Below are 14,822 nucleotides of genomic sequence, written 5' to 3' on the forward strand. Positions count from 1 at the left end.
TTTAAAAACTGCACTTTGTATTCACCCAGGCTGTCTTTGTTTAACATTAAAACTAGTTTGATCTGAAATATTAAAGCTGTGAAAAACATGCAAAAAAAAAAAAGAAAAAATTCCATAGACCTGCGTGTAAATAGTTTTACACTCTTGCAGCTCACTGTCACACTGTCTTTGAATGTATATACAACACAAAGCTGAGGTAACCTTTCTCAAAGTCTCCAAAAATAACCCAGTATGTCATAAAGTATAAAGAATGACTAACACTTGCTTGATGACTGTGTTAACTATTTTTATCATTTCTAACATTGACTGATTGTGTTTTACAAGCAGCTGCAAACTTTTGAAAAAGCAGCAGGTACAAAGTAACTGCATGTCATGTACCATAACCTGTGAATAAAAACCAATGTTTCACACCACCTCCCACCAGGGCGCACATAGTTTCTCGGGTCATAGGAAAGTTTTGCTTATGTGGTAAAAACCAAAGCTCTGAAGACAATCAGTGAGCATGTGCACACTCAAGACTCACGGTCCGATGGTCTACGCTCTCGAAAAAGCTGTGTGTTTATTTTTGTCGAGCAGATTGTTATTTTTCCAGCGGCCCCGGCAGAGAGGCTTTTCCACAACCAACGCGATAATGGTTTTGGTCAGTTAAAAGCAAAATCAGCAGCCCTATACTTACTCTTTTCAGGGGCAAACACTGTGCTGCTCTATCAGGAACATCTCTGGGCCTTTTACTAGAACGTGGAAAATCCCCCCACACACTGGGAGATACTACTTTTGGATTTTTCCTTTCTAAAATTTTAAGAAAATACTGCAGTTGGAGCAACTGCTATTCAGACAAACAAGGGTTGTGCAGTCACAGGGTATCAAAGTTGCAGGGTCAGGAGAGTGGGTGGAGCTGCTGCATAAGTGGACATGGGTTGGGTCTTGAGTTGCCGTAGCTAACCTGATTGTTGTGTCCAGTCATGCTGTGTAATCTAATATGGGAGGACAGAGAAACAATGCATTAGGTGTAGTCTCTCGTCTCTTGCAAACACGAGCTCAGTGCATTGTTTAACCATGCAGTGAACTCTGCATCATGCCAAGAATACCAAGACTGAGCAATGTTAGTGACATAATGAAATGAATGCAGTAATAATCTAATAATATCTCTTGAAAAAGTCTTGAAAATTTGCTTATTTCAAATCCATGCGACTGCATTACACATCTAAAGTTACTTTAGAGTAGATCAGAACTTCTATTCGTGTATTAAACTTGATGACAGAATAGCAAAAAATGTTGACTAAGGCCCGATAACGAGGAGATAAGTTGAGGAATGCTATGAGGCAGCTTCACATGTGGTTATTTCCCCCATTATAAGTGGCTGACTCAAATAAACAGCACATGTGTGTGTGCAAAAGGCTTGCAGCAAATTTGCCATGTCATCTGACCAGCAAGCACTGGAGAACAGAGCTCTTTCAGCTGTGCAAAGAAAAAAAACCCAGTATGTGGCAACAAAAAATGGGTTCCTCCTACATGCATACAACGAAAAACCCACATCCGTTTGATCTGTGGTCAGTGCTCCATTTATTCAGCTGTTCGACCTGCTGCTGTTCGGGGTGCATTTGATCCCTCTCAATTATATGCAGCGGGGAGACTGGTGCTGCCAGCAACATAGCAACATTACAAAGTTAGAGTTCATTTATCCATCCAATAGCACGACTTGCCAAAGGTGAAAAGCTTCTGATTTAAATATAGAACAGGCTGTGCAGTGCCATCTAGTGGTTGTACGTAAACAGTGACAAACATAAATGTGAAAGAAAAATAAATCTGCAATGTGTAGAAACAATAGCCTTTATTAAAAATAAACAACTATGATTACATAAAAGTTATTTAATCCAGCTCATTAGCTCCTTATGGCACATGACTCATTAACATTACTTTTAAATTGGGTTAAGATCATGGTTCACAAACTACACCCTATGAAGGACAGTGTATGTGCAATACTTTATTTAATAAGCACTGTGTAGAATGCCTTATTTCCTCTCCAATGTGTTACTAAAAATGTCCAGAGGTCGTCTGAAGAGCAGAGAAAAAACAAACAAACAAAACCCCCCACACATAACCAGTTTTCATCCAGCTGTAACATCCAGGCCTGCACGTCGAAGGTCTCACTGAGAAAAATCACGTTTCCCAGGAGAGGTCGTCCTGTTTGAGGCTGTTTCTGAACTTCTGTGTCTCTCTGAGAAGCTGCAGGTTTTTTTGAGTAGTCCTATCTGTCCTTCCCTTCTTTTCAGTCTTAACGGGAGAAGGAGCAGGTGGCTTGATCCCACTCAGCTTTTTGGCTGTGTGCTCCTCAGGAGATGATCGGCACTGGGCCAGTTTTTGGATCTGTGGAGGGAGCAGAAAACATCACACATTTGGATCTGTCCAGCACAATTATACACTGCAATAAGCTGCTATTACAAGTCGATCCATCCTCTGTTGAAAACAACAGGATTGTTTTTGACCATTTGTTCATAAGTAGACTTTAATTTATTCAAGCATACATTTCTCTTCTGTTTATTAAAATGTCAGAAATAACAGGAGAAGTGTGTAAATTCTTCAGTGAGGTAATACCAGCTCCACTTAACTACATGCAGCTGAAAAACTGCCTCAAATACATTTAAAATACTCAAAATAATTTTATCCATCACTATTTTTAAGTGGATCTGATGCACACTTTTTTATTACTGGACTCTGCTTCATCTTTTGGCTCTTACCCTCACAAGCAGTGACCACAGAGGATGGATCCGCATATTTGATTTGGCAAAGATTTTTACCCTGGATGCCTTTCCCAAATGCAACCTCCCAGAAATCTGTCTCCCCTCCTGGTTTTGAACCAGACATCTTTTGCATGTAATGTGCACATGTTAACCACTACACCATGGAGGAACTGACTTTTACAGACATGGAATTCATTATTTGAAACTTTGCTTGATATAGGCATTCACCAATGACAACTGGTGGGCTGTCAATGGTGAATGCTTACTGCTGTTTTAAAGCACTTTAAAAGATGATTAGATGATTATTTTCAATGCATCAGATCCAGTTTCTCATTGTGTTACTGAAAATTGTTACAAATCAATTCCCTTTAAGTTGTACCAACTTGTAGGTCACATACCATCCTCTGGTGTTTGCGGAGCTTGGTGATCTGAGATCCTTTATCCTCCATCCTGGTGACCAGCAGCTCCAATTCTCTCTGGAGGTCCTGCCTCTGCTCCGGATTTTGAGCTCCGTCGATCTGACGCACCAACTCCTGATGCTCACTGACAAAGGTGACAAATATAAAACAACTTTAATAAAAGGTTCACTAACATGTCCAAAAAACTCTGAATAAAGAACTTAAATTATGTTAAATACGCCTTCATTCCTAATGCAGCTCACTGGTTGGCACTACTCACAAGCTCATCTGTCCCAGCTCGTCCTGCAGAGCCAGGAGCAGGTCGGCGAGTGAGCTTAGCGATGGGTCAACGTGCAGCCTGTTAGGCTTCTCTGACGAATCAGAGGAAGATGAAGAAAAGTCCTTTTGGAGGTTTTTCTTCACTCCGCAGCCAGACCTGTGGAGTGCACTCACTCGCTGGCACAGCTGTGGCTGGTGGTGCTTCATCATGTGAAGGATACTTTGCACGTTGGCATGAACCGAATGGCTTGGGCTCGTCGACTAGAGACGGGAATGAAAAGAATTAAAGTAAGAACAAACAACAACGAAAAAAAAGAAGTGCAGAAAATTATAAGTGACTTACTGTTCCTGCAACAAAGGGCATTTTCTTGTGCATCGGGCTCTTTGGTAGCAGTTCGGCAGGTTTAGAGGTTTTCTGAGGAAGAAGACAGCTCTCATCACTGCTACATCCAAAGAAATCTCTGTCTCCTTAAATAAATGCCTAAAATTATTTTTTATATTGGTCAGAAAAGTACCCTTATGCTCTTTTTTGTTTTCTTCTTTGGCTTTGTCTCTTCAGAAGTTGGCAGAGATGGTCGAAGGCTGACATCAAACTCTCGTTGCAGCTGCAGTAGTCACAGCAAATCAATGCTTCTTAAGAGTATTTAGTCAAATTTGCCAATCAGCAGCTTTATTGTTGAATATGTGCTGAAAGTTGTGGCGTGGGCAATTTAAAAAAAAGTTGTGTCTCTAGTTAGCATTTGTTTCTTAACAAGTGCAATCCAAAAACTGACTAACCTCCTCCGCCTTCTCCTGCACGAGTTTACGCTCGTGCTCTTCTTTCAGCAGTTTCTGCTCCAGGATGGAAAGCTTCATCTGAAAATTTATCGCAGCGACACACCCTGAAATAATGAACTTTTGGCAATAAGCATTCTGACTAATGAATTAGAGATAAGCAGCATTGGGAAACCTTAGGTTACCTCTGCCAGAGTTTGGGTTCTGCTCAGTTTGAGACACTCTGACTCGAGTTTTTCCAGCTTCTCTCGCTGAATTTGGCTGTTTGAGCTGCTCTTTTGCTCGCTCTGCAGAGAAGCCTTGAGGGGATTAAAGGTGGCAGGGGGAATATGTGGTTCTTTATGTTACTTACATCCAGAAATGTGAGAAACAAATACGTGATGATCATGCTTATAGCTGGGATCTACTTTCAAATGACTTTTTGATTCGTAGTATTCTGAGCTACCTGATTTTCCATTAGAGCGCTCCTCTCTTTTTTGGCATTTTCAACCATTTTCCTCATGTAGTCCAGCTGCTTCTCGAGAACCTTACAGCGAGCTTCTGCAGACTGCAGTTTTGAGTCCAGTTCTGTCATTATAAAGCAGAGAACAAACTAATCAATCAGTTAAATGGAGTTGCCAGATCATAGTGACCCACAGTACCCTGTTTCCTTGTTGCTTTCTATTCTTTGTCGCTTACCTCTCCTGGCAGAGTTATCCGTCCCAGGCAGGCTGTCTGCTGTCTGACTGTACAATGTTGTAACTTGCGGATGCTTTTGAGCATCATGGGAGAACTGCTGGTAGCTCTGCTCTGCTTGCATCCTTTCCAGCTCCAGCCGCCTAATTTTCTCCTGAAGGGTCTTCAGTGCATCAACCACGGCTGATGAAGAGTAAACAACAATACAAAGACATACTAGGTAACTGTAACAGAAAGCAGTCTGCCCCCTCCCCCCTCAAAAAAAACAAAAAACTCCCACTGTAAGAGACAAATAGCTCATGATAATGAATGCGTCATACCTTTGCTATCAATATTTGGTCTGCTCTGGGAAACTGAGCTGCTGGCCATGTGTGTGCCCATGCTGAAAGACGAGTGTGCATGGGGCTCCGGCTCTCGTGAAGGTTTCACTATCCTGTCTGGTGGCTGGTAGTAGCTTCCAATGTAACTGTTCTTGGAAGGTGAGTCTAAAATCTATACACAACAAGAGGAGGTTGTTTTGGAAACAAATTAATATTTTCATTATCAATAAAATGCCAAGTTTGTAAAATTATAGACAAAAAATGTAAGTGTATACGAGTCCGATTTTTAACAATTTTGAACCTTGAGAATAAATTTCAAATGGAGAGACTAAAATCAGGTCCTGATTACGACACTGTGAAAAAAGAGAAATAATTTTCTTTTTACTAAAAATGATTTGGATGTGCAGTTTGCAATTTTGCATCTGTGTGCTAAAAGTAATAGTTTCATTTTAAATTACAACATTATTCCTAAAGTGCACAGCTCAAAAACAGGGAATACATGATCAACATAGTATAACACAAAGTTAGTTACACTTCACACTTCAGGGAAATTAATCTGTTTGATTAGGAAGGATAAACCATTGCTTTGCTACAAATGAAAGTGACAACAGGTGACTGCCTTCAACATCATAGGTTAAGACTTGACTTCATTCTCAAAATGAGTATTATAGATTATTATAGAGACGAGTTGCTATCCCAAGCGAAGAAGTTCAAGTATCCCGAGGTCTTGTTAAGACTGATTGATGCAGTGTCTGCATCACCGGTCCATTGTGGTAAAGTGAGAGCTGAACATAAAAACAAAGCTATTGATTTACCAGTCAATCTACATCCCCACCCTTACCTATGGTCACGAGATCTGGATAGTGACCAAAAGATCAGGAGGTACTGAGAATAGAGCCTCATCCACATCGAAATGAGACAGCTTAGGTGGTTCAGAATGCCTCCTGGGAGAGGTTTTCCACGCATGTCCTACTGAAAGTTAAAAGGATGCCCTGGGGTAAGCCCAGGACACGCTAGAAAGATTACATCTCTCAGCTGCCTTGGGAATGTCTCGGTGCTCTCAGGCCTAGATGAGCTGGAGGGGGTGGCAGGGGAGACGGAGATCTGGGCTCATCTGCTTAGGCTCATGCGCCCCCGACCCCGTTCCACCTTCACCACGAACCGTCTCTGTGGTTTTACGCTTTTCCTCATCCATATATTTGTTTAGTAAACAGTAAATACTGATAAAAAAAAAACTTTCTGTTTTCGGTGCAATTTCCGTGCACTTGCCACACAAAGTGAACAGTAACCGAATCAACAAGTGTTAATCGATTACTCAACTGTACCCCAGTACAGCCAGCTTTCTGCAACAAGGAGGCCGTTTGTAGCCCTAAAAGCTCCACAACAGCAAACATAATAATAATCCAATGTATTTACAAACACCACCCACTGCAAGGACCATTGGCTCCTTTAGGTAGATACCCGTAAAACAAACCAAAAAGATGGTTAAGTGGCAACTTGGCGAAAGTAAACAAGGCAGCGCTAACGCGTTAGCCACACCTGCTGCTAACGGCTGATTTACAGACGTTACCTGATCGTGGTACGTCTCCATTTTGCCCCACAGCGAATGATGAGTGCTTCCAAACTAATCATGCGTCTGTCTTTAACGATCCCAGGCTACTTTCATAAGTTAAAATGACTTGTAAGACACCAGCTAACTGACTCCAGCTGTCCTGTCACCAAGAGACAGTCCGGACTTTTTAAATTTCCCTCCTCTTTGCCGCCCTCCACACTGTGGTTCCGCCTGCGCACTCTTAGTTCCTCCCTCCCCACCGCCGCAGATTGTTCCAGACTTTTCTCTGCTGGTTAAGAAATATATTATATTTCCATATCTTTTGCTAATTAAATACTATAAGGGTAAAAGGAAACTTAAGCTTGTCCTTATTCTTTACTCCAACATTCTAATTTACTTCACTGTTATTTCAGTTATTCTTTTTGGGTTTCAGTAGACTGGCATAACTACTTTGAGCTGTATATGACAATTTTAGCATTTTTAAAAATCCGATCATGACACACATATACGGTGTCACTTAATTTTCTTTGTGGAACAGTTTCCAGTATTTTCAGCAAAATCAATAAAGACTGTGACCTTTTGGTGATAAGTATGGCATTAGACAAGCTCACCTTCTATAGACTAAAATAAAATTATCCTTTAAATCTTATTTTTCTTGCTGTTCCCTTTAGGGGTTGCCACAGCAAATTATCTGCCTCCACCTCATCCTATCTCTACCATCATCTGTCATGCCAACCACCACACCATGAACGTTGACTGTGGTATTCCCAATGAAAATCTTGGCATCTTCAACGCTGCCATTCAAGAGGTCTCTCTACCATCTTTTAAAACTTCCCTTTCACTCTTGCTGCTATCTTTCTGTCACAAATCTCCCCAGACACTTGTTTCCACCCACTTCACCCTGCCTGCCCTCTCTTCTTTACCTCTCTGCTGGGGTGGATTGATGGGATTTCTGGGTATGTGCAAAGGGCCCATGTACAGTTAGGGGCCTATCCAAGATGCAGATGTTAGTTGTCAGAGAGGAAGGACAACAACAGGAATATTATAGTTACATACAAACATAGTATAACAGATGAACAAGCTCTAGGTGCTACATTTTCCATTTAATATAAGGTACCCTAGAGTGTTTAATGATGTTGTATTGTGATAGTTGCTTTTCATTGTTTTGTTAAGGTACCATGCTCTCCATTTCGAACTATTCTGTGTACATGTTTGCACATATAATGATTCTGAACTTCTTTTTAGATGCAAGGTATTTAATCAGTTAACTCTGCAAGGGTGCACCACAGGCAACTGGTAAGATGTAGGTGGACTTTTCAGTTATCTAATGTGTGGCCTTTTCACTCACTTTATCTAAGTCCCCAAGTCAGTATAGCTGGAATGCATGCTGCACTGATCACTGCATAGCCACACACAACCTCCAAAATACCAACACAATCAGTAGGCTGGAGTATGTACACGATAAACTGATTTGTTTCTGCTTGTTGACTTTTTTATGTTTCCCCAGGTTGTGGTGAGTTAATACAATGTCGTTAGCACTGTAAGTCAATCACACTGTCAACATTTGCACATGCAAATACTCTCTTGCAGCAATAAGCAGCATGTGTGATAGTCCTTCTGCATTACTATTTTTTTTCTCATTTGCAACAAACACATTTTTTTTTTCGTTTAACCATACTTGAACTGAGGTACATGGCACTTCGTTCTTATGTTGAGATTGATATTTTAATGGTATGGGCTGTATCAGTGTGCAAATTTTTATTAAAGTTAAGAAAATCAAATGGAAACATACAACATATCCACCTCTTTATGTCTTTCTGCTTGTCTGTCATTTCTGATAAACAAGTGAAAGGGGGGCTGCTGCTGCTGAATAAGGGGATGATGGGAGATGTAGTTGCTAAGTGCTACAGTCAAATAGAGAACCTAGGCGGATAAAGAATACAATCCCCATAAACGCTTCCCCCACGAGCACAGGAAACCGCCCACCAACCAATCATCTCCCAGAACCTCCCCGAATGAGTTCGGCTTGGGATGATTGGCTAATTTGCCCTGCCAATCAAACCTTTACCCTGAAGTTGTTACCTCCTCTTGTTTCTACGCTGGAACCAGCGTTACTGGACAGTGCCGAGGCAAGGCGTCCTGTAACAGGAGAGAGACACCAAAGAATGTGGATAAAGTGAGTGTTTTAGAATGACACTGTTTGTTTTTCAGTCTCAGTGAAAGGTTTGTGTGTGGGAATTTTTTTAAAGACCGGCGGTGGGGGCTTTAGTGCCGTCTTTGTTAATGGGCAGCTTGAAAGCCCTGGCACGAAGAAAAGAGAGATAAACAAGCAGCGAGAGATTGAATGGATTTCACTGATGTGCCAAGTTAATATCAAAGTTAAAAGCCGTTAAATCATAAACCAGTGTTAGTATTTGCGAAATCAAATGATGTGGCAGTGAATCTAATTGCTCTGTCTGTGTTCAAATCATGTTTTGTTGTTTTGAAAGTTGCTAACAAAGATTAGCAGAATCATGTGGATTTAAATCACGGATGCAGCTATTGCTTTTTAAAAATCTGTTTAAAACATGTGGTTAAACCTCATTATATTAGATTTTCTGCAAATCTGAGCAGTATATGTTCAGAGAATGATCTGGCTATATGCTGAAATGCATGGTGTGATGATATGCTTTAGATGTGTAGTTGATTTATGCATTGATTTATCTCTTCTCCACAGTGTTACATTACACACTGGTACAGTACTGACATAAATTTTCACACCCTTTCTTAGGGCAGTAATGTGGTATAAGAATGGAAGTAGATGGAGGATGTACTTCTATTGCTCTTCCCTGGTGCTGAGAGAGACATTTTTGTTTTCCCTGGTAGAGCAGGGGACCCATGAACCAAGGGCCATAGTCCTTACAACAGCGGCTTCAGTTTGATGCTGTGTGTCACTCACCCTCTCTCTCTTTCCCTACTTCCCCCCCCTGCCAAAAGCCAAAAATCCATTAGCTGTAATATCCAAATTATGGCAAATGAATTCATGAGATATAGGGTGATACAGTGGGGCAAAAAAGTATTTAGTCAGCCACCGATTGTGCAAGTTCCCCCACTTAAAATGATGACAGAGGTCAGTAATTTGCACCAGAGGTACACTTCAACTGTGAGAGACAGAATGTGAAAAAAAAAAAATCCATGAATTCACATGGTAGGATTTGTAAAGAATTTATTCGTAAATCAGGGTGGAAAATAAGTATTTGGTCAATAACAAAAATACAACTCAATACTTTGTAACATAACCTTTGTTGGCAATAACAGAGGTCAAACGTTTACTATAGGTCTTTACCAGGTTTGCACACACAGTAGCTGGTATTTTGGCCCATTCCTCCATGCAGATCTTCTCAAGAGCAGTGATGTTTTGGGGCTGTCGCCGAGCAACACGGACTTTCAACTCCCGCCACAGATTTTCTATGGGGTTGAGGTCTGGAGACTGGCTAGGCCACTCCAGGACTTTCAAATGCTTCTTACGGAGCCACTCCTTTGTTGCCCGGGCGGTGTGTTTTGGATCATTGTCATGTTGGAAGACCCAGCCTCGTTTCATCTTCAAAGTTCTCACTGATGGAAGGAGGTTTTGGCTCAAAATCTCACGATACTTGGCCCCATTCATTCTGTCCTTAACACGGATCAGTCGTCCTGTCCCCTTGGCAGAAAAACAGCCCCATAGCATGATGTTTCCACCCCCATGCTTCACAGTAGGTATGGTGTTCTTGGGATGCAACTCAGTATTCTTCTTCCTCCAAACACGACGAGTTGAGTTTATACCAAAAAGTTCTACTTTGGTTTCATCTGACCACATGACATTCTCCCAATCCTCTGCTGTATCATCCATGTGCTCTCTGGCAAACTTCAGACGGGCCTGGACATGCACTGGCTTCAGCAGCGGAACACGTCTGGCACTGCGGGATTTGATTCCCTGCCGTTGTAGTGTGTTACTGATGGTGACCTTTGTTACTTTGGTCCCAGCTCTCTGCAGGTCATTCACCAGGTCCCCCCGTGTGGTTCTGGGATCTTTGCTCACCGTTCTCATGATCATTTTGACCCCACGGGATGAGATCTTGCGTGGAGCCCCAGATCGAGGGAGATTATCAGTGGTCTTGTATGTCTTCCATTTTCTGATGATTGTTCCCACAGTTGATTTTTTCACACCAAGCTGCTTGCCTATTGTAGAGTCACTCTTCCCAGTCTGGTGCAGGTCTACAATTCTTTTCCTGGTGTCCTTCGAAAGCTCTTTGGTCTTGGCCATGGCGGAGTTTGGAGTCTGACTGGTTGAGGCTGTGGACAGGTGTCTTTTATACAGATGATGAGGTCAAACAGGTGCCATTCATACAGGTAACGAGTGGGGGACAGAAAAGCTTCTTACAGAAGACGTTACAGGTCTGTGAGAGCCAGGGATTTTCCTTGTTTGAGGTGACCAAATACTTATTTTCCACCCTGATTTACGAATAAATTCTTTACAAATCCTACCATGTGAATTCATGGATTTTTTTTTCACATTCTGTCTCTCACAGTTGAAGTGTACCTCTGGTGCAAATTACTGACCTCTGTCATCATTTTAAGTGGGGGAACTTGCACAATCGGTGGCTGACTAAATACTTTTTTGCCCCACTGTATATCTGTGTCTTTTATAAGCAGTTCATGTTATTAGTTGGAGTCAAATTTCTCTGATGCTACATCTAAAAGCATAATGCACTTGCATTAACAAACAGGTGATGCAAGCCCTTTCCTGTCCTGTTTATTCGTAGCCTTTTGTGAGACAGCACAAACGGTAGGCCCGCATAAACTGATGGAGGTGCAGGACCAGGAGTCTGTGGGGAGATGGGACAGGCTGGGGAGCCGGGATCCCAGCTCCAGAGCTGATGCGATAGAGAACATCTGCCAGGAGGTCATGCGGAAAGTGGAAACCATTGGGCCCATACCGCCGGTGGCCCCTCTGTCCCCGGCTTCAGGGAGTCCTCCAGGCAACGATCTGAATGACATCCTGGCCCATGTCCTTATGCTCTCCAGACGGTGTCCCTTTGAAGATGTCAGGGAGCGTTGCTCTCAGCTTCTGCGAAACATCCAGGTAAGAGAGTCGTGGTTTTATGATGGTGAGCTGTGTTGCATTACGCTGCACCCGACTGTGATATGTCCTCTAGAGCCAGTGTTTATTGTATTGCTCTGCTGCCATCTCCCTCTCTTCACCTCTTCATAAGCATTGCAAACACTGTGGTTTAGTAAAAAGCTCAGTGTGACCGCTGCATGGTTTGTTAAAGAGATTACAGTCAGTCACACAATGATACACAAAAATATAGCTGTCCGAACCTTTCAACACGCTGCCAATCATTTTTACGGTGAGATTTAAACTAAACTGATAATCACTGGTTGATTAAGATTTGTCTTTAGCATTAAAGCTAGACATAAGATTTAAGTTTTTTTAGGGCAGAATTTGAAAACAAATTTCTTTGGGTCGTGGCTTACACACATTGAGTTCTTCCAATAAAAATATTGACACTGCACATAGTGTATGTGGGCTTTCTCAGAGAGTTAAGACGTATTTACTGAAAATAAGTAACGCTCTCCATTATTAACAAAACACAGTGTGACACAGCATTTTTGTTTTCACTTAGGCTTTTTTTCTTTTTCTTTTCAGCTCCGTTAAGTCTGCCTGTGTTGATTTTTAAATAAATATCCTGGTCATTGTTGTGTAGCAGGTGGCAGTGAATCGAGAAAAAAAATATTATATTGAAGCTGTCTGACTTGGACATGGATACATGGTGCTCAGTGAATCCTGAAAACAAAAATCTGTGGGAGAAATGCGCAATGGTGGATTTGGGGCAGGATAACACGCCATGTCAAGTCATCTCAGACTGGTTTCTTGGACATGACAATGAGTTCGCTGTACTCTAATGGCTTCCACAGTTCTAGAGAGATGTGCTAGAACAAGAGATTCGCATCATGGATGTGCAGCCAGCAAATCTGCAGCAATTGTGTGATGCAATTGTGTCAACATTGGGCAGAATCTCTGAGGAACGTTTCCAGCACCTTGTTGAATTTATGCAGAATTTATGTAGTTCTGAAGGCAAAAAGAGGTCCAGTCCAGTACTTTTTAGGTGTACTTAACAAAAAGGTTGGTGACTGTATCTGTAATACATGTATATTTATAATAAATATTGTGCTGGGTTTATTTTGTTTTGCCACTATTAGCTATAGAGAATGAAATATTATACTTATCCTGGGTCTACCCTTGTGTTTGCTGTGGCCTGTTCCACTTAATGATTCCTGTAATAACAAACAAACACTAACCCCAGTAGCTTTGGATGGCCTGACATGTTGTTATTCTGAGGAAATGGGGTGTTTGGCCGTGGCTTTAGTTCCTGTTTGTGCGGAAGTGTTTTTTGAAGATGGAGGCGAGGGGCAGGCAGAGATGAGAACGGGAGAAAGCTGCTTTGCGGGTTTAGCTGTCTACCACGGTACGCGCCGTCTGGTATTTCTGAATTATGCTAAGCTGCATTTGGGCACAGCTTGCCAAAGGTTGCATTTATGAGCCCACAGTTAGCTGATGTAGCTGTGGTCCCATGGTGGGAGATCCCTCCTGACGCACACACACACACCTTTCTCACATTGTCAGGGTTGGAGGGGCTAAAGGGAGGGGTGTTCTGGCTCAGACAGCCTTTAATTCCAGCAGATCCGCTGATTAAAGACAAAATCTTTGAAAGCACAGACAGTCTTTTCCTCGTGTCCTCTAGAGGAGGAAGGCATCCTGCTTAGTGAGAATAATATACTCTAAAACCCACATGGCTCGCTTAGCTGTGGGTTGGAGCAATTTTCTGCTTGTTTGTTGCCATAATGAGCACATCTTTCCTGAGCATTTATCAACCGTGAAAGTAACTCCGGTGATATTATTCAAAGGATGAAATGTGCTCTTGTCTGTAGATGTAGCATGAAAAATTATGATAAAAATAATTGCAATAATGCCTAAGAAGAAGGGAAAAAATATTGTGTGTTGGCACAATTTTTTTGCTCATACTTGTGCACATAGATAAGAAGTGTACTGGAGAAGTTATACTCTAGTAATGGACAAGGGCATTTTCTTCTGTTTTGATCCTGCTATCAGACCTTCCACTAATTGTTGAGGAACCCATGTAGCAAATAACGAGACCTTTTTTTGGTCTCTAACTTTGCCTCACTTTCTTTTTTTTTTATGCAATCCCACTTGGTGTTTCTTCTTCCTGACTCTGCAGGCTAACTGACTTGCAGGCTTAAACATTTGAGATATGATGTTGCTCTAGTATTCAGGGGTCACAGGTTCGTTGGCAAAAATAGGGTGATATGCGTACAGGGAGGGGTCGGGTTCTCTTGCGAGGGTCTTCTGGGTAATTGTGAGTCAAAATCGCTTACCAAAACAATTCTGCAGCGTGGTCTTCTGTGGCCTTTGACTTGGCATTCGACTGCTGAGCTTTATTGATCTCATTTTTATGGGAACCCCAAAGTAAAGATGGGTATGCTTCCAAACACACACATGCTCAAAATTAAAGAGAAACAATAGTAAGTGTGTATTCTGAGTCTGTGAAAGGGGTGGGCAGACTCTGTTGGCCGACTCTCTCTCTTTCTCTGGTCATCATGTCCCCAAACTGGATGAAAGGAACCCAGTCTTGGATGGCTGAACAGAGACGGAAAGTTTTTTTCCTTCTTCTTTCTGTGCTTTGCAGTTACACCATTGTGTTAGCCCTTTCACCCCTACTTGAATTAAGAGCTAGTCTCAAAAGATCAACCTGTTCTTGTGATTTAGGCCTGTGCCTCTCAGATTTAACGACACTACCCACAACCTGCACCGTGCGAGAATTAAAAGATGGAGTAAATCAGCAGATGAAGTGAAGAATGTACATTAAATACCAAGTGGCCTTAGTGTCTCTTTGAATCCAAGTCAGTCTGGTTCTTATGTGTTCAGCTGTCACTGCACATCAGAACTGAAATGTGTGGTTAATAGTCATTGTAAGTGTCCTGCACCTTAGTCTGTTAGTATCACACCTTGTTCTACAACCAACTTTCTTTTATTTTTAATGCA

The 14,822-nt window shown here is 41.9% G+C and overlaps 2 protein-coding genes across 4 annotated transcripts in view; one reads left to right on the top strand and one right to left on the bottom strand.

Annotated features, from left to right (window-relative positions):
* Window positions 1-1,802: 1,802 nt before the first annotated feature.
* cep57l1 (centrosomal protein 57, like 1) lies at window positions 1,803-6,986 on the bottom strand. Of its 3 annotated transcripts, none has more exons than XM_006792477.2 (11): window positions 6,758-6,986; window positions 5,188-5,359; window positions 4,871-5,050; window positions 4,638-4,759; window positions 4,378-4,479; window positions 4,196-4,273; window positions 3,934-4,023; window positions 3,762-3,833; window positions 3,420-3,679; window positions 3,140-3,284; window positions 1,803-2,367 (listed from the first exon to the last, which is right to left on the bottom strand). In XM_006792477.2, the coding sequence occupies exons 1-11, from the start codon at window positions 6,776-6,778 to the stop codon at window positions 2,161-2,163; spliced, it is 1,449 nt and encodes a 482-aa protein (XP_006792540.2). In that variant the 5' UTR covers window positions 6,779-6,986; the 3' UTR covers window positions 1,803-2,160. The 3 variants fall into 3 exon arrangements, with proteins under 3 accessions (XP_006792540.2, XP_087708160.1, XP_006792538.2); XM_087852034.1 differs by having other exon boundaries at window positions 1,804-2,367; window positions 3,762-3,832; window positions 3,939-4,023; window positions 4,378-4,491; XM_006792475.2 differs by having other exon boundaries at window positions 1,804-2,367; window positions 4,378-4,491.
* Window positions 6,987-8,818: 1,832 nt separating this feature from the next.
* The window catches only part of sesn1 (sestrin 1), a 67,365-nt gene continuing 61,361 nt past the window's right edge, over window positions 8,819-14,822 (top strand). The window contains exons 1-2 of the mRNA XM_087852553.1: window positions 8,819-8,915; window positions 11,521-11,840. Of these exons, the coding sequence (XP_087708679.1) occupies window positions 11,562-11,840 (279 nt within the window). The 5' untranslated portion in view covers window positions 8,819-8,915; window positions 11,521-11,561. The remainder of the gene's footprint in view (window positions 8,916-11,520; window positions 11,841-14,822) is intronic.

The sequence above is a fragment of the Neolamprologus brichardi genome, chromosome 15 (assembly GCF_056152115.1).
Source record: "Neolamprologus brichardi isolate AB-2024 chromosome 15, ASM5615211v1, whole genome shotgun sequence".
Taxonomy (NCBI): domain Eukaryota; kingdom Metazoa; phylum Chordata; class Actinopteri; order Cichliformes; family Cichlidae; genus Neolamprologus; species Neolamprologus brichardi.

Excerpts from the sequence above, each read along its gene's own strand:
- cep57l1 (XM_006792475.2), bottom strand. The coding sequence starts at position 6,778 with ATGGAGACGTACCACGATCAG. Across the intron at positions 5,360-6,757 it reads TGGAGACGTACCACGATCAG|ATTTTAGACTCACCTTCCAA; the intron begins GTAACGTCTGTA and ends TGTTGTGTATAG. Across the intron at positions 3,834-3,933 it reads AAACAAAAAAGAGCATAAGG|AAAACCTCTAAACCTGCCGA; the intron begins GTACTTTTCTGA and ends CTTCTTCCTCAG.